Raw genomic sequence first — 23,428 nt, forward strand, 5'->3', positions numbered from 1 at the left:
ACAAGCTCGCTCACGGCCCATCAGCTTTAGCCTTGCCTTTACCTACACATAAACGTAAACTGTGAGTCGACAGACTCAGTAAGAAAAGCATAATAATACTCATATATAATTCTAACTGCCGTGTCCAACACGATATTGAGTCCCGCTACTGCCATGTCCAACATGGTACTGAGCCACTACTGCCATGTCCAACATGGTACTGAGTTTTGAACGTTCACAGGGACAGTACTATTGACAAGTATTCTCCTGATCGGTCGAACCGGTCATACTCCGGCTGCTGGTCATACTCCAGCCTATACCGACGGGATAGGTCAATAGCACAGAACCACCAACCAAATGTCAGCCTGATCGGTCGAACCGGTCATACTCCGGCTGCTGGTCATACTCCAGCCTGTACCGACGTGACAGGGTTGGATGGTTCGAAGCCTATATACATAACTAATGTAATCTAACAGGCTTCCTACATGCACGCTAAACATGTAATCTACATATGCATACTGTTATACTAATCTTACCTGGATTCCGATTTCGTGTGTGCTTAGGCCAACTCGACCGGAACTCGTAGCCGAGCGGCGGACATCGGCTCCTAAACCATAAAAATCACAACGCTATAAGTGACACGCTAAATCACTTCCCGGGGACTTAAACTAGGAACTAAAAGTTTCCCTATCGATAAAAAGCATGGCAATACCCCTTAAAACATAAAAACGAGGAAAAACACGGGTTCTGAAAATTCCCCAACCGGTAGACCAGTTGCCCAACCGGAATTCCGGTTCTGGGAAATTCAGGACCCTCATCCGGAATTCCGGATGCACAACCGGAATTCCGGTTCCTCGCAGGCAGCAACATCAAATTTTCATATCTTGCTCAAATCAACCCCAAATCACCTCAAACTTTCCAGACCTGTTCTATACCTTCCCTAGAACATATCCAAGGCATCAAAACAACCCAGAAACCTCAAACACGAAAAATGCCATTGGAGCTCAAGCTTTGAGTTCTAAACTCAAACTTGAGCAAAACCACCTAATCATGCATTCCACTAGCTTAATTCTACTTAATCAAGCTTATCTAAGCCTCTGAAAACAATTAACAACAACAACAATAACTCAGAAACAGATTCACAACATTTTCTTCCAAAAATCACATTTTTGCATAGAAAACTCAAAGCTTTAAACAACCTAACTAACATGCTTCAAACAGTTCATTTAACTTCAATTAGACATGCTTTATACCACAGAAAACATCCACAACATACAGCAGCAACAACAATTAAAAACATCATGCATGCATCACCATTTTCATCATTTTTTTCAAGAATTTAAAGAAGGGAAAACAAGGGCTAACCTAGCTTGCAATGGACCTTAAGATGAGATGAATCAACAAGTAAAATCAGTGAAGAAAATCAGCTCCTTGCTGCCCAAGACTTGGCCGAAAATGAGAGAGAAATGAGAGTGTTTTCTTTTTCAAAGTTTTTTTTTCTAATTTTTGCTAAGTGTTGAAATGAGAAAAATAAAAGAATAATGCCACTTAAACCATTTTATTTCAGCCACTAAAACACATAAAATAACTATTTAATTCATTTAATAAACTCACATAAGACAAAACACTAATGGGGTAAAAAGACCATTTTGCCCCGCCACCATAAAACCACATAAATCATAATAAAGGGGTATTTTTGGGAAATTCTAAATTCCCGGCCATTCCCGACATTCCCAATGTCTAAAACCCGTCCCAAACTAATAACATGCTAAGTTGTGATTTCTACTGAGCCAAACGCCGAGTTCCAAAATACCGGGCACCGGAAATGCAAAATATGAAAACTACTGAATAACATAACCATGCATTTCTGAATTCCATAAATAACAGTATAACAAATTATTTAAATAGCTATAAATAATTTCATAATTAATCATAAACAACTGCTAATTTCCAAATTAACTAAGCGGGCTTTACAACTATCGTCCCCGAAATCTAACCTGAATAACTCTGGATATTGAGCTCTCATATCTGACTCTAGCTCCCAGGTGGCTTCCTCCACCTTGCTGTTTCTCCAGAGAACCTTGACCAATGCTATGGTCTTATTCCGAAGGACTTTATCCTTTCTATCCAGGATCTGCACTGCCTGTTCCTCATAAGTCATGTCTGGCTGTAGCTGAAGGCTCTCATAACTGAGTATATGAGAGGGATCTGAAACGTATTTCTCAACATCGAGACATGGAATACGTTGTGAACTGCTGATAAGGCTGGAGGCAATGCTAACCGATATGCCACTTGACCTATCTTCTCGAGAATCTCGAAAGGTCCTGTAAATCTAGGGCATAATTTGCCTCTTTTCCCGAAACATTTAATCCCCTTCATCGGAGATACCCGTAAAAACACATGTTCCCCTACTTAGAACTCAACATCTCTACGTTTCGGATCTGCGTAACTCTTCTGTCTGCTCTGTGAGGCAAGCATTCTAGCTTTTATCTTCTCTATCGCCTCATTGGTCCGCTGCACTGACTTTGGACCTAGGTATTTCCTCTCCCCTGTCTCATCCCAGTGGATAGGGGATCTACATTTTCTACCGTATAACAGTTCATAGGGAGCCATCCCTATCGTACTCTGATAACTGTTGTTGTACGCAAATTCTATCAACGGTAGATATTTATTCCATGAGCCTTCAAAGTCCATAACACAGGCCCTCAACATGTCCTCCAATATCTGAATTGTCCTTTCGGACTGACCATCTGTCTGAGGATGGAATGCTGTACTGAATTTTAGCTTTGTACCCATTGCCCGTTGCAAACTTTGCCAAAATTTGGAGGTGAACTTCGGATCCCTGTCCGAAACTATAGACTTCGGTACCCCGTGAAGTCTTACTATCTCTCTGACGTACAGTTCTGCCAACTGATCCACTGAAAATGTTGTTCTAACCGGCAGAAAATGAGCAGATTTCGTAAATCGGTCCACCACTACCCAGATGGAATCATACAAACCCGTGGTCCTAGGTAACCCGACCACAAAATCCATCGTAATATCCTCCCATTTCCATTCTGGTAGGGTTAGAGGCTGCAACAACCCTGCTGGTCTCTGATGTTCAGCCTTAATCTGCTGACAAGTGAGGCATCTCGATACGAATTCTACCAAATTTTTCTTCATACCGCTCCACCAGAAGTACTGTTTCAAATCTTGGTACATCTTAGTGGTGCCGGGATGCAGAGAATACGGGGTAGAATGAGCCTCCTCAAAGATCTCATTTCTAAGTTCCACACTGTTTGGAACACAAACCCTGGCTTTATACAAAAGCATTCCACTATCTGACACTGAAAAGTCCTTGGCTTGACCAGCCAACACCTCATCTCGGATTTTCACTAACTCCGGATCTGTCATCTGAGCGACTTTTATTCTTTCCAATAGATCAGATTGCAGTGTTAAGTTGTGAAGCTGACCTACCACAAACTCAATGCTGGATCTAACCATGTCCTCCGCTAGTTGAGGTGAGATCTGAACCATACTAGCTATTTGCCCGGGACCCTTTCTGCTCAGGGCATCGGCCACTACATTGGCTTTTCCGGGATGATAGAGGATCTCACAATCGTAATCCTTCACTAATTCCAACCAACGCCTTTGTCTCATGTTTAAATCTTTCTGAGTAAAGAAATACTTGAGACTTTTATGGTCGGTATAGATCTCACATTTCTCCCCGTAAAGGTAATGCCGCCAAATCTTCAGTGCAAAAACCACTGCGGCCAATTCTAGATCATGAGTCGGGTATCGCTGTTCATAATCCTTTAACTGACGGGAGGCATAAGCGATGACCCGATCGGCTTGCATCAATACACACCCCAAACCCTGTTTGGATGCGTCGCAATATACTACGAACTTCTCCTTATCCGAAGGCAAAGCTAGCACTGGAGCGGTAATCAACCTCTGTTTCAGCTCCTGAAAACTAGCTTCGCATTTATCTGACCAGATAAACCGCTGATTCTTCTTTATAAGCTCGGTTAGGGGCATTGAAATTTTGGAGAACCCTTCGACGAACCTACGATAGTACCCAGCTAAACCCAAGAAGCTTCTGATCTCTGTCACTGTCTTCGGTCTCGGCCAATCCCTGACGGATTCAATCTTCCCGAGATCCACCTTGATCCCATCTTTACTCACAATGTGCCCTAGGAAGGACACCTGAGACAACCAGAACTCACATTTCTTGAACTTGGCGTAAAGCTTATGTTCTCGAAGCCGTTGCAGTACCATCTGAAGATGTAACTCATGCTCCTCTTCTGATTGAGAGTACACGAGGATGTCGTCGATAAACACAATCACACAGATATCGAGGAAATCCTTGAATACTCTATTCATCAGGTCCATGAATGCTGCAGGAGCATTGGTTAGTCCGAATGACATAACCAGAAATTCGTAATGTCCATACCTAGTGCGGAAAGCCGTCTTTGGAATGTCCTCCTCTCGGATTTTCAACTGATGATAACCCGAACGGAGATCAATCTTAGAAAAGACCGTCTTCCCCTGAAGCTGATCGAATAAATCATCGATCCTAGGTAATGGATATTTATTCTTCACCGTCAGCTTGTTCAACTCCCTGTAGTCGATGCACATCCTCATAGATCCATCCTTCTTCTTGACGAACAAAACCGGGGCTCCCCAGGGTGACACACTGCGCCGAATGAACCCTATGTCAAGCAACCCTTGGAGCTGAATCTTTAATTCCTTAAGTTCAGCTGGAGCCATCCTATACGGGGCTTTGGACACCGGTTCCACTCCTGGTGCCAAGTCTATCACGAAATCAATCTCCCGCTGAGGTGGTAACCCTGGAAGTTCTTCGGGAAAGACATCCAAAAATTCCCGAACCACTCTGATATCTTCTGGCCGAATGGTATCTGGCCGAGTGGTGTCCACCCCCACGGCCAGAAACCCTAAGCAACCGCCGTGTAACAATTCTCTCGCTGACATAGCCGAGATCACCGGGATCTGAGATCCCTGAACTGAACCAACAAATACAAATGGTTCTTCACTTTCCGGTTGGAAGACCACCATCTTCCTTTTACAGTCAATGCTCGCCGAATATTTAGATAGGAAATCCATTCCTAAAATAATATCGAATTCGACTAAACTCATCTCTATCACATCAGCACTTAACTCTCTACCCTCTATCCTGATCGGCATAGACCTAATCCACCTATTGGAGATAACCAATTCTCCGCCAGGTAACAGGGTTCCAAACCCTGATTCATATCTATCATAGGGTCTACCCAATTTACTAAAGACTCTGGCCGCCACATAAGAATGTGTAGCCCCAGAATCAAACAGCACTGAATATAGCGAGTTGTTAATAGAAAGCTGACCTGTGACAACTGATGGGCTGGCATCTGCATCAGCCTGCGTGATAGCAAATACCCTGGCTGGAGTGGGTATCGCTGGAGCTCTCGGTGCCTCTGGTCGGAGCTGGGGACAATCCCTCTTGAAGCGTCCGGGCATGCCACAATGAAAGCATCCCTGACCTTTGCACTCGCCCCGATGGTGCCTCTTGCAGCTAGGGCACTCGGGATAGGAGAATCGGGTCTCAGTACCACCAGGACGACTCCCTCTGTTCTGGTTCCCCCGGAACCTCTTGTTCTGACTCGAGCCACCGGAAGCAGTGGGTGCTCTCTTCCTCTGATCAATGGCCGAACCACTACTCCCCCTGCTATAGCCTGATGCAGGAGGGGTAGGAGCCCCGCCACTAACCGGAGTACTGGCTGATTCTGACATACACCCCACTGCGCCCTCAGCTCGCAGTGCCTTCTCCACCATCTGAGCATATGTGGTGCTGTCGTCTGTGGTGATCATCAAATCATGCCTAATCCTGGCATTCAACCCGTCCGATTACTTCTCCTTCTTGCTGAAGTCGGTCGGCACAATTCCCGAGGCTAACCTCGCCAACCGATCAAACTGAGTAGTATACTCAGTGACGCTCATGTTCTCACGCTGGGTCAGGTGAGCGAACTCTTTTCTCTTGGCGCTTCTAACCGCCTCATTGTAATACTTCGCGTTGAAGAGTTCCTGAAACCGTTCCCAGGTCATGGTGGTGACGTCATGGATCTGAGACACCATGTCCCACCATACCAGGGCGTCCTCCTGGAACTGGAACGTGGCGCACACCACTCTGTCGTTACCGGTGACACCCATAAAGTTCAAGATCTTGGTGATCACCGTCAGCCATTGCTCGGCTTTCATCACGTCCGGACCTCCCAGGAAAACGGGAGGTGCTTACTTCCGGAACCGTTCATACAAAGGTTCCAATCTATGGGCCGCCACCACTATCTCGGCCTGGGCAGCAGGGGCAGGTGCCACTGGAACTACGGGCACAGGAACGGCAGGAGCACCCTGCTGTCTCAACCTCTGAATCTCGAGGTCTTGCTCTTCGATCCGGGCTTGCATCTCCGCAAACCGTAACTCCCAGTTCTGGGCTCCACGATCGGGCCGGGGAGCACAGGCAGCCTGTGGCGGGTTCTCATCACCCCGACCACGAGCCCTGCCTCCGGGACCTCTACCTCGACCCCTAGCAGGTGGGGGAAACTGAGCTCCCTGTCCTTGGTTTGACCCTACGGAGTTGCCCTGACTCCTGGTAGTCCGCCTGGCGTCCATCTAGTTAAAACCGCCTGCGAAACCAAGAGTTGGCATATCAGGTCGTATTCAAGGAGAGCTTACTAATGCCGCTTAATTTGGAAATTAAAAACAAAACATGCGCCTATTCTACTATCAGGCTACTAACATGCTTCCTAACAGGCTTTTCTTTTTCATAACTGAATAAAATAAACTACTAAAGCAATAAAGGCTTACTGAACCGTGAAACGAGCTAACTGCTGATGATGATTGTACATGTCGTGACGATCTTCGGAAGACAACCTGGCGGCTCTGATACCAAATTTTAACACCCTAACTAACTTAGGCGTATTACGTGATTTTTAAACGTACTGTGCAGCTCGTTGCTAATCAACGAGGTTTATGGAAAAACGTGATTAATTAAAATTTTGCTTTTTAATTAAACTTATAAAACAATATTACAAAAGACTCGGGATCCCGATTATAAAATTATTTACAAAAAGTTTTAACTGTTTATCTGTTACATAAAATAAAGGTCGTCTAACGACCAGTTAAAAAAAATTAGCCTTGCTGTCCCGAGGATCGTACGCTCCAGGCCTAACCGCCCCGACATGTACAATCTTCACAAGCTCGCTCACGGCCCATCAGCTTTAGCCTTGCCTTTACCTACACATAAACGTAAACTGTGAGTCGACAGACTCAGTAAGAAAAGCATAATAATACTCATATATAATTCTAACTGCCGTGTCCAACACGATACTGAGTCCCGCTACTGCCATGTCCAACATGGTACTGAGCCACTACTGCCATGTCCAACATGGTACTGAGTTTTGAACGTTCACAGGGACAGTACTATTGACAAGTATCCTCCTGATCGGTCGAACCGGTCATACTCCGGCTGCTGGTCATACTCCAGCCTGTACCGACGGGATATGTCAATAGCACAGAACCACCAACCAAATGTTAGCCTGATCGGTCGAACCGGTCATACTCTGGCTGCTGGTCATACTCCAGCCTGTACCGACGTGACAGGGTTTGATGGTTCGAAGCCTATATACATAACTAATGTAATCTAACAGGCTTTCTACATGCACGCTAAACATGTAATCTACATATACATACTGTTATACTAATCTTACCTGGATTCCGATTTCAGGTGTGCCGGTCAACCCGATCGGAATCGTAGCCGAGCTTGGATTACTGGCTCCTAAACCATAAAAATCACAACGCTATAAGTGACACGCTAAATCACTTCCCGGGGACTTAAACTAGGAACTAAAAGTTTCCCTATCGATAAAAAGCATGGCAATACCCCTTAAAACATAAAAAAGAGGAAAAACAGGGGTTCTGAAAATTCCCCAACCGGTAGACCGGTTGCCCAACCGGAATTCCGGTTCTGGGAAATTCAAGACCCTCAATGCACAACCGGAATTCCGGTTCCTCGCACGCAGCAACATCAAATTTTCATATCTTGCTCAAATCAACCCCAAATCACCTCAAACTTTCCAGACCTGTTCTATACCTTCCCTAGAACATATCCAAGGCATCAAAACAACCCAGAAACCTCAAACACGAAAAATGCCATTGGAGCTCAAGCTTTGAGTTCTAAACTCAAACTTGAGCAAAACCACCTAATCATGCATTCCACTAGCTTAATTCTACTTAATCAAGCTTATCTAAGCCTCTGAAAACAATTAACAACAACAACAATAACTCAAAAACAGATTCACAACATTTTCTTCCAAAAATCACATTTTTGCATAGAAAACTCAAAGCTTTAAACAACCTAACTAACATGCTTCAAACAGTTCATTTAACTTCAATTAGACATGCTTTATACCACAGAAAACATCCACAACATACAGCAGCAACAACAATTAAAAACATCATGCATGCATCACCATTTTCATCATTTTTTTCAAGAATTTAAAGAAGGGAGAACAAGGGCTAACCTAGCTTGCAATGGACCTTAAGATGAGATGAATCAACAAGTAAAATCAGTGAAGAAAATCAGCTCCTTGCTGCCCAAGACTTGGCCGAAAATGAGAGAGAAATGAGAGTGTTTTCTTTTTCAAAGTTTTTTTTCTAATTTTTGCTAAGTGTTGAAATGAGAAAAATAAAAGAATAATGCCACTTAAACCATTTTATTTCAGCCACTAAAACACATAAAATAACTATTTAATTCATTTAATAAACTCACATAAGACAAAACACTAATGGGGTAAAAAGACCATTTTGCCCCTCCACCATAAAACCACATAAATCATAATAAAGGGGTATTTTTGGGAAATTCTAAATTCCCAGCCATTCCCGACATTCCCAATGTCTAAAACCCGTCCCAAACTAATAACATGCTAAGTTGTGATTTCTACTGAGCCAAAAGCCGAGTTCCAAAATACCGGGCACCGGAAATGCAAAATATGAAAACTACTGAATAACATAACCATGCATTTCTGAATTCCATAAATAACAGTATAATAAATTATTTAAATAGCTATAAATAATTTCATAATTAATCATAAACAACTGCTAATTTCCAAATTAACTAAGCGGGCTTTACAGAGTTGCAAGAGAGTGGGCGGTTTCCTTTTTGTACATGGGCTGGCGGTTATTTTTCAAATTTTCAAAATTGGTTTCTTTTTCTCTTCTAGCTTTCATGTTTATTTAATCCAATCTTTGTCATTTAATCTCACCACCTACCCGAACCTATTTTCTTGTCTCTCTTGTTGTTTCTGTTCATCGTCCCTTTTAGATCAAAATGGTGAGAACAAAGGACCTAGGGCATCCGAAAAAGATGGTGGAAACCGATGCAACCCCCTCCAATGCACCCCCTGCTACTTCATTCGTGCCTCCTGCTGTTGCAAAAATAGGAGATTCATCGCTTCCCCAGCGTGAATCTCAGCCCGAGAAGCCAAAACGCATTCCTAAGCAAGTGGCTCGAAAATCTGTGCGTCCTTACAGAACCTGGTCTTCATCGTCTTCATCTTCGAAGGAATCTCCTCCACCTGCTGTAGTTCATCCTCCTGCTGCATCAGTTCCTGCCGCTACTCCAACAGGTCCTTCTACTCGAACTCGTGCCCAGCAAGCCTCTGTCGAGAAGGAACTTTGATCATCTCGAAGTCATGATAAGCCAGTGCCTCTAGCCAAGAAGAAGCTTAAGATCAATCCTCCTTCGGCTTCTTCAAGTTCAGAAGAAGAAGAACCAATGGAAGTCTCCTCTGACAAATTTGTTTCTCTCCATTCCAAGAAGGAGAATCCAGAGGACATGGGAGTTTCCTCAGACAGTGAGGACACTGAACTCGAGCCAGAGCCTCAATTGACAAAATCTGCTCCAACTCCTGCTCGTTCTTCTTCAGCAGCAAAGGCTTCTGCTGCTGCCAAAGGCAAGCAGCCAATGAAGAGATCTTCTCCTGGTAACGTTCCTACTTCCCTTTCTCACTGTCCTCGATTTTATTATCATGATAATGAGCGTGATTGGAATTTGTATGCTACCCGTAAGTTTGAAAGTGAGAGGAATTATGATTTGCATGCTCCTCGGGTCTATGGAATTGTTAAGTTTATTCAATTCCATCAATGGGAAAACACTCTCAGTGGTTTCAATGGGTCTATTGCAAACATTGTTAAGGATTTCTATGCTAATCTCACTGATGATTTTCTTGATGAGAATTCTAGACTTTTTCGAAAAGTGTATGTTAGGGGACATTGGTTTTCCTTTTCCGAAAAAGACATTGCTCAAGCTTTGCAACTTCCAGAGAATGTCTCAAATGCCATTATGTCTATGGATCGTGAATTGATGCTCTCTGAACTCACTGGTGCACGGTCTGAACTGAAATCGGGGGAGAGTCTTCGAATTACCCATCTTACTTTTGCTCATGCATCTCTCATGAGGTTTGCCCTTAGCAATTGGGTTCCAAACTCCAACAAGACCGTGGTGTCTCAAGATGTGGCCTCATTCCTCTACCGCATCACCTCTAGAGCATCTATTGACTTGACCTCCCACATTTTGAACCAAATTGTTTCATTTCGAAGAGGTAAAAAGCCAACCTTTAAGCTTGTATTTCCAAATCTAATCTTTAAGGTTTTATCCTCTCAGAAAAATGTGGCCCAATCTCATGAAACACTTGAGCCTTCAATCACTGGACCAACATTCCAACCCTCTGAGTATTTTGATGGTGTGTTTCAAAAGAGGCTTAAAGTTGGTGCTGCTGGTGCTGCTGCAAGTTCAAGTTCTGCTGCTGCAAAAAACCAGGTTGTCAAGAATGAGGTTCAGCTGGTGAACAATCGTCTTGCTGCCATGGAGGAACTTCAGCAAGAGATGGCAAAGCAGCTGTCCACCTTGGTCAAGCTTTACAGAGACTAAGTAGTTATCTTTTTCTTTCTTTGCTTTTGATTGGACATATTATTATTTTCTTATTTGTTATCTTTGGCCCTTAGATAAACAAAAAGGGGGAGTAATATTTTGATTTTAACTGCTTGTTTGAACCAACTCTGGACCCTTTTTCCAGGGGGAGTTGTGTTTAGTACTTGTGAACTATTTGGTTTAAAACTTAGCTTGTTTCTTTAGTTATTGTTGGTTTTCGATTGTCTTACTCAGGGGGAGTAGTTATTTGTTATGGCTAACTTTATCTTGCAGGTACTTTGAGTTAAAAAATATTTTGTTCATCTAAAGTGCCAAATGGGGAGATTGTAAAGTCCTTTTTTGGCAAGTTAGTTGACAAAATATTTTTTCTTTTATGGTAAGATTCTTGTGCATTCATAACTGATTTCTTACCTTGTTTATTCGGTTTGTAGTTGCTCTTTTCCTTGTTAGGAAAGTTTCCCTTTTCAGCTGAACTTTCCTTTGTTTGGAAACTTCTTAAAAGAGAAGCAATTCTCTTTTGGAAAGTTGTCTTTTTTAGGGAAACTTTGATTATTGCCTTTTCCTTATTGATTTCGATTGTATCTTAATACAATCAGAATATCTAATATGTTTTTGGCAAGAATCAAGCATTAATAAAAGATCGGACCCAATTATAGCAAGTTTCCCGTTTCTGGTCTGATCTGCTGCGTCAGCATCCGAATATGATGCTGCAGATTGTGTTTTCTTAGGAAAGTTTTTGTACAGCTGTAGATTCGATCTTGTGACTGTCTCTAAGGTTTCTATGCTCTATAAATAGAGCCTATAGAGCAGTCATTCGAAGCATCTCTTCCTTTATTCATTTTTTGCATTTATCTTTTGATAGAAGAGAGTTTTTCTTTGTTTTGTGAGAGCCTAGTTATTCATCTAGGTTCTAGTTGTTTATTTCTGTTCTTACTTTGTCCTAGAGGTTGTGAAGAACTACTTGATTGAACAAGATATTGGTCTTCAGGAGAAGACTTAATAAAGCCTTACTTCGGGAGGAAGTAAGCACTTGGTCTTCGGGAGAAGACTTGTTGAAGCCTTACTTCGGGAGGAAGTAAGCACTCACACTTCAAAGACGAAGGGAGTTCGGGCTTGAAGGTGTTTCAAGAAGTCAGATTCATAAAGTGGATTACAAAGGATTGCGGCAATACTTTAAAGGGAGTCTAAACTTGTTTAAGTCAATTGTCTTTGTAATTTTGATACTTTATTAATTGATTTCATTCTCTGGGCGTGGTCCCATGGACTAGTAGTGTTCGGGAGAACAATGATACCACGTATAAATCTCTTGTGTCAAGTTATTTAATTTTCTGCAAATATTTTATATTCTGCCTGTTCTGTTTTGTCACTACAAAACGAGTTTCTGCTGTAACAGAATTACTTTTTGCTTTTGCAGACGCATATAGTTTTATATTTTCTTATATATAACTGACATTTGTAAAAATACGGTTTTTCAGTACTCATTAGTGTTGAGGGACCACATTTGAATAACTATTCATTGGTGTTTTGAGAGTAGAAACATGTGCCATCATTTAATGGCAAAACATGGCACATGTCAGCCATGCATTATGGAGTAGCCTTCTTGTGAAATCTTGATTTTATGTTCAAATTCTAGCCATTTTATGACTAAATAAGGTCAAGTCCTTGTTGGTTTCGTTGTTGGATTGAGGTCTGTAGGATGAAAACTCTTGCGCAGGCCCATAAACCCTATGTTGGGGACACTTGGGTGTGGGTTCTGATACCAAATAGTTGGTTAGTATTTTTATGAGTTTCTTAGAAATTTTATGGGGCCCTCAAATAGGATATCTTAACTTATTTGGCCTTTGTAAGTCTTAGTCGAAGTCCCAGGGTTAGCTTGAGTGTCTCTAAGGTACTCTTTGTTTGTGGGCCCTTGTGCAAGAGTAGGGAATTTTTAATTATATACTTAATTATAAAATAATTAATAAATATACCATCAATAATTTAAATGAAACAATAAGCTGTAATTGTACCGCATATATATTCAAATATATACTATCTATTTTCTGGCGTTAGTGTTAGATTTAAGTGACACATTTATTCTTTTTTTTCCCCATCATTTTCTTTTTTCTTTATGGTGACTAATTTTTTTTTGTTTTTTTATTATTTTCTTTTGCATCTATATTTACTTTTGCTTCTTATAATTTAAAAAATAAATAATAATTACACAGTTAATTATTTTGATTTAAAAATAATATTATCGCAATCTACTCCTCAAGTATTATTTTTTTACCGTGACCGAAGAATATATTTGAAATCAAAAGTAATTATTTAGTTTCTTTTATAAATTATTTAAAAAAAAAATAACAAATTTTTTAAACACAAACAAAATCAAATATGTACCATACTAAAAGTATTTTTTTTTTTTATTGTGACTAATCTACCAAGAAAAAATTAATTTTATATTTAAAAGTTATATTATTAAAAAGTAAGCTACTATGATACTAATTGATTTCTTTTTAATAAGTTTTACTTTGAGATAATATTATCTCATTTACATTGTTGTTACCTACCAATTAATTACTTTTAAAATCATATTATTGTTTACCTACTAATTAGTTACTTTCAAAACTATAATTTTATTTTTAAGTTATATTATATTATTGATCAAGATACATCTGTGTTATTTATACATATATATTATATAGCAATTTTACGTTACCTCCAAATATATTTGAAACTAATAAATTACATTAAAGTATAATAAATTATGATAAAACTTATTAGTAAAATTATTAATATAACTTTTTTTTTAATTTTATATTTTTTAAAATATAAATTTAAGATACTATCTAGCTGTTTCATTATAAGTAATTTTAAAATATATCAAAAGTGTTCTATAAAATAAGTATATAAAAACTACAATTTAGTTACTTTTAATTATTAAGTAAAAAAATATTTTTTTAGTAACTTATACAATTAGTTAGTATATATAATTTTGTCTAAATTTAATGTTTGATTTTTTTTTTTGTTATTTTAAATATAACTTTTATGATGTTTAAGATACTATTTGGTGTATTTACAAGTTATTTTATAACTCTATCAAAATAATTTTCTAAAAATAAGTTTATTTATAATTTAATCTTATAATATCTAAAAATAAAATAAGAAAAATACTTTTTAGTAACCTATCAAGTTGCTGATACATTAAATTTTGTTTTGTTTAAGTTTAAAGATTAATTACTTATTTGTTAAGAAAATATAAAATAAACTAAAATGTTACATTTGACCATGATTAATTTCTTTAGTGATGATGAAAAAATATATACTTCTCACATAATAATCATCTTAAAAAAATTACAATGTAACTTTTAAAACTAAACAATTATTTATGTTGTAAAAATTAATCTTCTTAAACTTGAAAAAAGAAAAAGAAACAGAAATAAGTAAATGAAGTTGAAAATTATTATAATGTTTTTCAAAAAATAAAAAAAAAATAAATAAAAGAGATATGTTGATATCATGTCATTAACAAAAAAAAAGAAAAGTAAAAAGATAAATAAATAAATAAAAAGAAAAATGATATAGAGGAGGTAGATGGATGCTTAGGAAAAAAAAAAAAGTTAACTCCTACACACAAAATGAAAAAAAAAAAAAGTGCACCACGTATATACCTACTCAAAAAAAAAAAAAAAAAAAACAGAACCAAATGTATATTTCACACTTAAAAATATCAGCTATAGTTATGATATTTCTTTCAAAATTTCGTCAATAGGTGTAAATTTCTCTTTTATTTTTTTACAAAAATTGGGCATGACACAAACATTGAGATATGAATAGAGTACATCAATAACATTGTGAAATCTATAAATGTGTTCGCTATTATAAATGAAAAGGTAAGTTATACATATAATTCCTTTAATTAAGTTAATATCGTAACTAAAATACTAATTTATAATTGATTAATATATAACTAATTTACATTTTAATTTTGCAATTTGGAAAGAAGTCCAAATACGATGAGGACACGTATTTATTACAATTACAATATCAATAGTTATCAAGATTGACACTTATTTTAAATGTGTTCGCTAGTGTATTAACTTTGTTATAATATATATAATTAAACTGTATTTTATAAACATTAATTTTATTATAATATAATTAAAATAATTTTTATTTCAAATTAACTCTTTATTATTTTAATTAATTCATAATTATTTAAAAAAAAATTAATATATTAAAAATAATATTTAAATTTAAATAAATAAATAAAATATTGGACCCCTACTACTTCAATTATATATTACATAACAACCGAAGTCGTAGGGCTACCTCCACGTGATTTAGAGAACCAATTCCACCTATGTCTTCGATTATTTTGTAATAACCGAAGACATAAGTCCCTTTATGACTTCAGTATTTTCAGAAACCTACACCTTCGCCTCCAACGACTTCGGTAGCGAAGATAAACTAGAATAAAAATCAAAGTTAAATGTCTTTGTTTTCTTGTAGTGCTACTATTATACATAACAAATGAAAAATAAATATCATCTAAGAATAATAATATATCATACAACAAAAAAAATATATTGTACAACAAAATATGTGTACCAACAATCCATAAAAAAAAATCACATAACTTTAAAATTAAAAAGAAAGATATAAAACTAAAATAGATATACCATATAATATTTAAGTAATATGCTTTTAATTTAAAAAAAAAATTAAAAAAAAAAATCTAAAATATACATTTTTTTATGTGGCAAAATATAATTAGTGTAAAAAAATCTGCTAAGTTTTAAAATAAGATTATTTACTTATAAAGTGCTTGGAGTCATTTGTTGTAATTTCTCTCTAATAAAATATACTTATTCTGGGCAAGCCAATTTTGCAAGCCTGAATGAGGGGTTTTAGTATTTAAGGGAGTAGAGAACATTAGCCATTGGTAGCAAGCATGGCATTCCCTCTAATTTTCTTCATTGTTTTCTCTTTGGCTCTCTCTGAAGCCACTTCTTCTTCTACAAAGCCTGTTCCTTATTCCCAACCTCTAAATAAGACTAGTTTTCCAGAAGGGTTCATTTTTGGAGCTGGAACTGCTGCTTATCAGGTATATATCAATATATCTAGATATATAAATATATATATATATATATTCACTACTTTTACGCATACATATAAATATGTATATCAAGAACTTAAGTCTTTATTTTTATTTTAATTTAAAATAATTTGTGATGTTCAGTCTGAAGGGGCAGCATTCTTAGATGGAAAGGGACCAAATATATGGGATGCGTTTACTCGCCAACATCCAGGTCTCTCTCCCTGCTTCTAACCAAAGCATGCATATATAAATACAATATATATACTAACTATATATCTTAATAATCTCAGTATATATAGCGTGCAAGTAATAATAAGCACGAAACTTTTAGGTAAATCTCATCATAAAATTCAGTTAACGAACAAAACTATATATTTTAAAGGAGTTTTTATAAAAATATTGCATTTTTGACAAAAATTTACAATTTTATTATTACACGAATTTTTTTTACTAAAATACTCTGTTTTATAAAACAATGATAAAATAACAAAATAAAACAATTAAAAATAACAGTGAAACAACTAAAAACACAATTGTGAAACAATAGTAAAAATTTAACACAATACTTAAAAAGAATAAAGATAACTTGCTACAGGTTTGAACAACAACAACAAAATAGCATGGGGTCTTTGCTTTCATTATTTAAAAATTATTTACATTTCTTAATAACAAAAAATTACTTTCAGGAAAAGAAAACTACGGGTGTGGCCAAAATTTTTAATAATATAATTTTGAAAATTGAATTAAATAAAATAACAAAAAAATTAAAAAAATATCTAAATGCTGTTTTTATTTCTAAAATAATTTTTATTTTCTTGTCTAACATATTTTTTTAACATATTCTCTCACATGACCGAGTATAGGGCTGGGATCGAGTTCGGGATCTGAGATTAGGTCTAAGGTCTAAGTTTGGGTTGGGTTCGAGATTGACTATGGGTCCAGAGTCGAGTTTGGTTCCAGATCAGGATTTGGATCTGAAGCTTGGGGTTTGGAGTTGACTCTGATTCCAAGGTCGGGGTCGGGTCTAGGGACTAGGACAAAGTTCGAGCCAAGTTAGAGGGCGGGGGTGGGGGGTTTGGGTCTGCTGCTAGGGGCAGGGACGAGCTGGGGGTCGAGGTCTGGGTCTAGGTCTACGTCTAGAGTTAGAGTCCGAGTTGGCTGTCCAGCGTATGTACCGAGATCGGGGTGGGATTGGGTTCGTGCTAAGACTTTTTAGTGAAAAAAAAATAAAAAAATTATTAACCAAACACGTTTAATATTTTGAAAGCTGCACAACTTGTTTTCTATTCTCATGGTTGGTGTACAATATTAATGTTCTTTTGTTTTAGTAAAAAAATATAAAAACACTGTTTTTAAAACATTGATTTTATGTTCTCAATTCTTAAAACACAATTTTAGAAAGAAAACAAAAAATAATGCAAAATTCATACTAAATCCAAAAAAAATTTCTCAAAATATTGTCTTTACCATGCATCAAAAAGTCGTGCAACTAAAAGTATTAGCTATATATTAAATTCATATATAAATATCACTCTCAGTTTATCATGTTGGTATATGATATATCTAGTCAATGATTATTTTTTTATTTTAATTAATAATAATAAAATATGTTCATTTCATTGATCCGATCTCAAATGAAGCATATACCATTTTTTTTTTTGAAAAAAAAAAAAGAAAGGCTAATCCCAAATATTGAAGCATCATTTAAAAGATTTCCAAAAAAAAAAAAAAAGAAAGCATTGTTTAAAAAAGAAAAATAATTCCAAATGAAGCAACATTAAAAAAAAACACAGATGATGCATTATTTTTTTTAAAAGAAAAAACAACAAAACGAATTGGCGTAAATTAACTCGAACTAAGGAAAAACAATGACCAAATTTTTGAATTGACAGAAAAATTTTTGGATCGTAGCAATGGAGATGTAGCTCTAGATTTTTATCATCGTAATAAGGTAAATTTATTACTTTAGCTAATTTTTTATAGTGGTTTTTTCTTGCTCAAAAACAGTGAAACTCAAAATTTATTTGTAATCCAACAGGAAGACATCAAATTGATGAAGAAAGTTGGCTTGGATTCCTTCAGATTCTCTATCTCTTGGTCAAGAATATTACCAAGTAAGTCTATCATTTAATGGTCGGATCAATTTTTTGTATAAAATTTACAAGAGGCACACATATTTTTCATAGTTACACTCACATATTTATAATTTTATATATTTTGTAGATTTGTTCTATAGTATCATCACTAAATTACTTTATGGCTTGGTTTCAAAAAAAAATTACATTTATGTCTAATTATTTAGTAATTAAAAATATATGTGCATGTGAAAATTAAATATTGCATGTGAAAATTAAAGGCTCGTTTGATACGCCGTATTGCACCGTATTGTATTATATAATATAATATTGAATTATATTTTATGTAATATTTTTTTATAAGTTATATGTGGTATTATTTTTTATGGGCATCTAAATATATAATATTTATATAATATTTTAGTATAAATTAAAGTTTTACATAATTTTATATAAAAAAATAATATATAATCTAAGTTAATATAATACAATACAATATAATTTAATACCCCGTTACAAACGAGTTCTAAATATATTATATCACTATCTATTGTTTTTTATTATGATCAGAGGGTAAACTCAGCGGAGGCGTTAATCCACTTGGCGTTAAATACTACAATGACCTCATCAACGAGCTTCTTGCCAATGGTACTATTTATTTTGACATTTGTGACATATGTATAATAAAAATACATTATAAATCGTAATTAATAATATAGAAGAAAAAAAAAATATTAAAAGAGCTGTCTAATGAATATATGAATGTCATTAAATTTAACATTAACATATTCAAGAATATTTGTTGGAATTCTTATTATTGTTGTTAAAAAGCTGAATTTTTTTTTATATATATTTTTAGGTTTTTTTTTATTTTATTTTTTAGCTCTGTTTAATTAGTTATAAGTTATATATAACATCTCAAATGTCTCAGATTATTTTTACATTTAAAGATTTACGGTACATACTTTTTCAGCAATAGTTATAATTATAATAATAATAATCATTATTTATTTCTTTGAAGATTTACTTGTTCAAAGAAATAATATGTTATAATGATAGATAGTACTGATAACTAATAATTACTTTACACTGTCCATATTGCTTTAATTATTTAGTTATTATTTTCATAAAGAACACATCGGCTATTTACATATTTACTAATTATATAGGTGCCGTTTGGTAACACTTTTGTTTTTTAATTTTTTAATCATAAAATGAAAGTAAAATTTTTGTTTTTAAAAAATTTGTTTTTGAAAAACAAAAATGTGTTTTGTAACCACTTTTGTTTTTCAATTTTAAAAACAGAAAACAAAAGTGTGTTCTATAAAGTTTATTTTTATTTTTATTTTTTGATTTTATTTAAGTCGGGTCTAGGTCCGGGGTCGGATTCGGGTTCAAGTCAAAAGTCGGGTTTAGCGCCAGGGCCGTAGGGAGGGGATTTGGGTCCGGGTCTGGTCCTAATCTAAAAGATTGATTAAGAAAAAAAACTGTTTAAAAAAATATTGAAAGTGATTCTTTTTGTTTTTAAAATTTTGATTTCTAATTATAAAATTGAAAAGTAAAAACAGTTTTATAGAACATGTTTTTGAAAAATATTTTCACTTTTCTACTTTTAAAAACAGAAAACTGATTAAAAAAGTGTTACCAAACGCCACCATAGCTTTTAAGAACTGATCATCAGATATACAAAAGTAAGAAGTGTAAATTTATGAGTTTATAACTTTAGATGTTTAATGTTTATTGAAAAAATCTTTAATTTTTAATTATCATGTATCTTTATATATAAAATATGACTATTTAACCGTTTTTATTAGATTAACAAAATATTTTAAGAGTATAAGAATATTCTGTTAAATTTAATATGTTAGTAGAATTAATTTTTTGAAATATATGTAAAATTTAATATTATTTATTTTAAATTAATTTAAATATATGTAAATATTAATATATTATTTGTTATCTTATTATTTTTTATTGTTATTTGTAATATTAAGAATATATTTAATTTAAATACTTTTACATTTTATATTTGTTAAATTTAACATGTTAGTAAGATTAGTTTTTTAAATATATATATAAATATTAATATTATTTATTTAAGATTAATATAAATATATATTAATATATTATTTGTAATTTTATTATTTTTAATATTAGAAATATGTTTAATTTTAATATTTTTAAATTTTATATTTATTTTTTAAAAAAAAAATTAAAACTTTAAATATTATTTTTTTAAAAAAATGAAAATATTAATAAGTGGTTTCTAATTTATTTATAAAATTTTAAAAATACACATAACAAAAATTAAAACTAAAAACATAACTATACTTGCAATATTGTACGTAATAATAACCTAGTATATGCTATAATTGTACATGAAACAACATAACTCGTTTTACATATTTTTATACTGCATGAATAAAGTTCAAAATTTAATTAATATTCTAAATTTATATTTTAACGTAGGAATCACACCATTTGTGACGTTATTCCATTTTGACACACCACTAGCACTTGAACAAGAATATGGCAGTTGGTTGAGCCCTAAAATAGTGTAAGTGATATAACATCCTTTTTATCTTTTGAAATATACCATGTTAGTTATTACTATAAATTGCTTCTAGAACTAACAAAAGTCAATAAAGCATAATACAAATGTATAATTAATTTTCGTGCAATTCATGTCTTATAAAATAATGATGAATAGGAAAGACTTCTCAGACTATGCCAATTTTTGTTTTAAGACATTTGGGGATCGTGTAAAATTATGGGTGACTATGAATGAACCCAATGCATTTACAATCAATGGTTATACTTTCGGTACTTATGCGCCTGGTCGATGCTCTAACTACCTTGGAAATTGCACAATTGGTAACTCAGCAACTGAACCTTACATTGTAGCTCACCATTTGCTTCTTTCTCATGCCACTGCCACAAAATTGTATAGGCAGAAATACAAGGTAATAAGTACTTTAATTAATTAGGATATATTTATATATATGTATATTACAATTTAATTTAACTACTATGTTAATTGATCATGTGAATTTAATTTAACTGCAGCCTAACCAAAAGGGGAAAATTGGAATTACCATAGTTACACATTGGTTCGAGCCAAAATACAATACCACAGCTAATCGAAAGGCAGCTTCTAGAGCCCTAGATTTCTTGTTTGGATGGTGAGGGAATGTCACAGCAATGTAGTACTTCATATTATATACATAAGGTGTTTATAATAATAATAATAATAATAATTTGAATTGAAAACTGCCTAATTAATTATGTTGCAGGTTTGCTCATCCAGTTACTTTTGGACACTATCCCCGAAGTATAAGATTAGCAGCGGGAAACAGATTGCCCAAATTCAGTAAAGAAGAATCAAAGTTATTAAAAGGGTCTATTGATTTTCTTGGGTTGAATTATTACACTACCAATTATGCAGAAAGTGCTCCTTTAACAACTGGTCGTAACGTTAGCTATGTGGGAGATCGACAAGTCACACTAACAAGTACGCACCTTTTTTTTTTTTGAAAATGTCTATTATATTATCACCCCCTTCATTTTGTTTTTATCATTTTTAATTATTTACATTTTTTATTTGACGAAATTTACTATGTCACCTTGATTAATCACGCAGCTGATAAAAATGGAATTCCAATTGGGACACCGGTATAACTCTCTCTCTCTCTCTCTCTCTCTCTCTCTCTCTCTCTCTCTCTCTCTCTCTTTTTCTCTCAGTCTGTCCAAATAGTCTAAATATTGTTTTCAGTAGTATTAATTGACACGTGTTAAGAAGGGCATATTATGAATAATTAATTATGAAAAGGACAACTGTACCTTAGAAACAGTGTTCCATTAATTAGTTACAAGTCTACGAAATGAAAATTTGTATAAGTGAGATACTCACATGCTAATTAATGGTACTTTGCACATACATATGCATGTGATGTGATTGTGTATTATGTTGTATACAGACTGCAGTGGGCTGGATTTTCATATATCCACAGGGATTCCGAAGGCTTTTGCTACATATAAAGGATCATTACAACAATCCTGAAATTTACATTAATGAAAATGGTTCGTACCTATTTAACATTTCATAAATACTATACTAGTATATATCCAATATAATAATAATAATATTCTCCATTGAATCCAAGTTTATATCTAATTTTTTGGTATTGTAATTGTTTCTCATTAGGACTGGCTGATGCGAATAACAACTCTTTGCCCATTAAAGAAGCTCTCAAAGATAGCTTGAGGATTAAATATCTTCACGGCCATCTCTCATATCTTTTGAAAGCAATAGGGTAAGATTATCAATTATTTTGCTTTCCTAAAATAATTTAGTACCAAAAAATAAAAGAAGAAGAAGAAGAAGAGAAGAGGGATTTATCATTTATTTATTATTGTTTAGTTTTCTAGATTGATTAAGTTAATATATATTAATTATTACTGTTGTTTCAGGGAAGGGGTTAAAGTAAAGGGATACTACGTTTGGACATTTTGGGATGACTTTGAATGGGATGCTGGCTATACAGTCCGTTTTGGCATAACTTACATTGATTTCAAGGATAATTTAAAAAGATATCTCAAATATTCTGCTTATTGGTTGAAAAGGTTCCTCCTCCATTAGTACCATAACATATTCACTGTAGTGAGAGAAGCTTGTACTACAATAATATTAAATAATTGTGATCCAATTGATAATGTACTTGGAATATCATTGTTCACTTTCATTTTCCAGTATTAAGAAATAAAGGGAACAAGGGGACAGAATCGCTTTACCATTCTGTCTTTAATTTATTAGAATCGCTTATTAAAAAAATAAATTTTAATGATATCTAACACCATTACTATAAACATGCCACTATCATAAAATTAATATCACCTTATATTAGTGTTTGACAATATCTAGTAGTAATGCTCTTAACTTCTTAACTCCAAAAAATACCTATATTTAATTTGTAATTTTAAAAAAACTAGCATAGATAGTTGACATTATGTTTTAAAAACTTCTGTTATATAACAAAATGTAAATAGTAAATATAATTTACTTAATTACTATTTTTTTATGCTAAAGAAATATAACTCTAGTACATTTGCATAGGGAGCATTGGTATATTACTATATATAGCATTCGTAGTGTTAATTTGACAGTATCTTATCTTGATTGATCCAATTGTTTAATAGCAAGTTTAATATATTTTATTCTGAATTAAAATATCTAACATCTAGTAATAAATTAAAATAATAATGATATATCATAAGTATGTACTGAACTCTATTTTTTTTTTTTTTGGAAACAAAGATTGCAACTTTCATTAA

General features: G+C 34.4%; 1 protein-coding gene across 1 annotated transcript; it reads left to right on the forward strand.

The window, feature by feature from the left end:
- Positions 1–15,819: 15,819 nt before the first annotated feature.
- LOC115724685 (vicianin hydrolase) lies at positions 15,820–22,906 on the forward strand. Its single transcript, XM_030654024.2, has 13 exons — positions 15,820–16,028; positions 16,164–16,233; positions 17,915–17,973; positions 18,061–18,136; positions 18,668–18,745; positions 20,567–20,654; positions 20,808–21,060; positions 21,164–21,279; positions 21,391–21,608; positions 21,738–21,769; positions 22,075–22,177; positions 22,302–22,410; positions 22,568–22,906. Exons 1-13 carry the CDS (start codon positions 15,876–15,878, stop codon positions 22,734–22,736), a joined length of 1,524 nt encoding a protein of 507 aa, XP_030509884.1. The 5' UTR covers positions 15,820–15,875; the 3' UTR covers positions 22,737–22,906.
- Positions 22,907–23,428: the final 522 nt, after the last annotated feature.

Source organism: Cannabis sativa, chromosome 6 (genome assembly GCF_029168945.1).
Source record: "Cannabis sativa cultivar Pink pepper isolate KNU-18-1 chromosome 6, ASM2916894v1, whole genome shotgun sequence".
Classification (NCBI taxonomy): Eukaryota; Viridiplantae; Streptophyta; class Magnoliopsida; order Rosales; family Cannabaceae; genus Cannabis; species Cannabis sativa.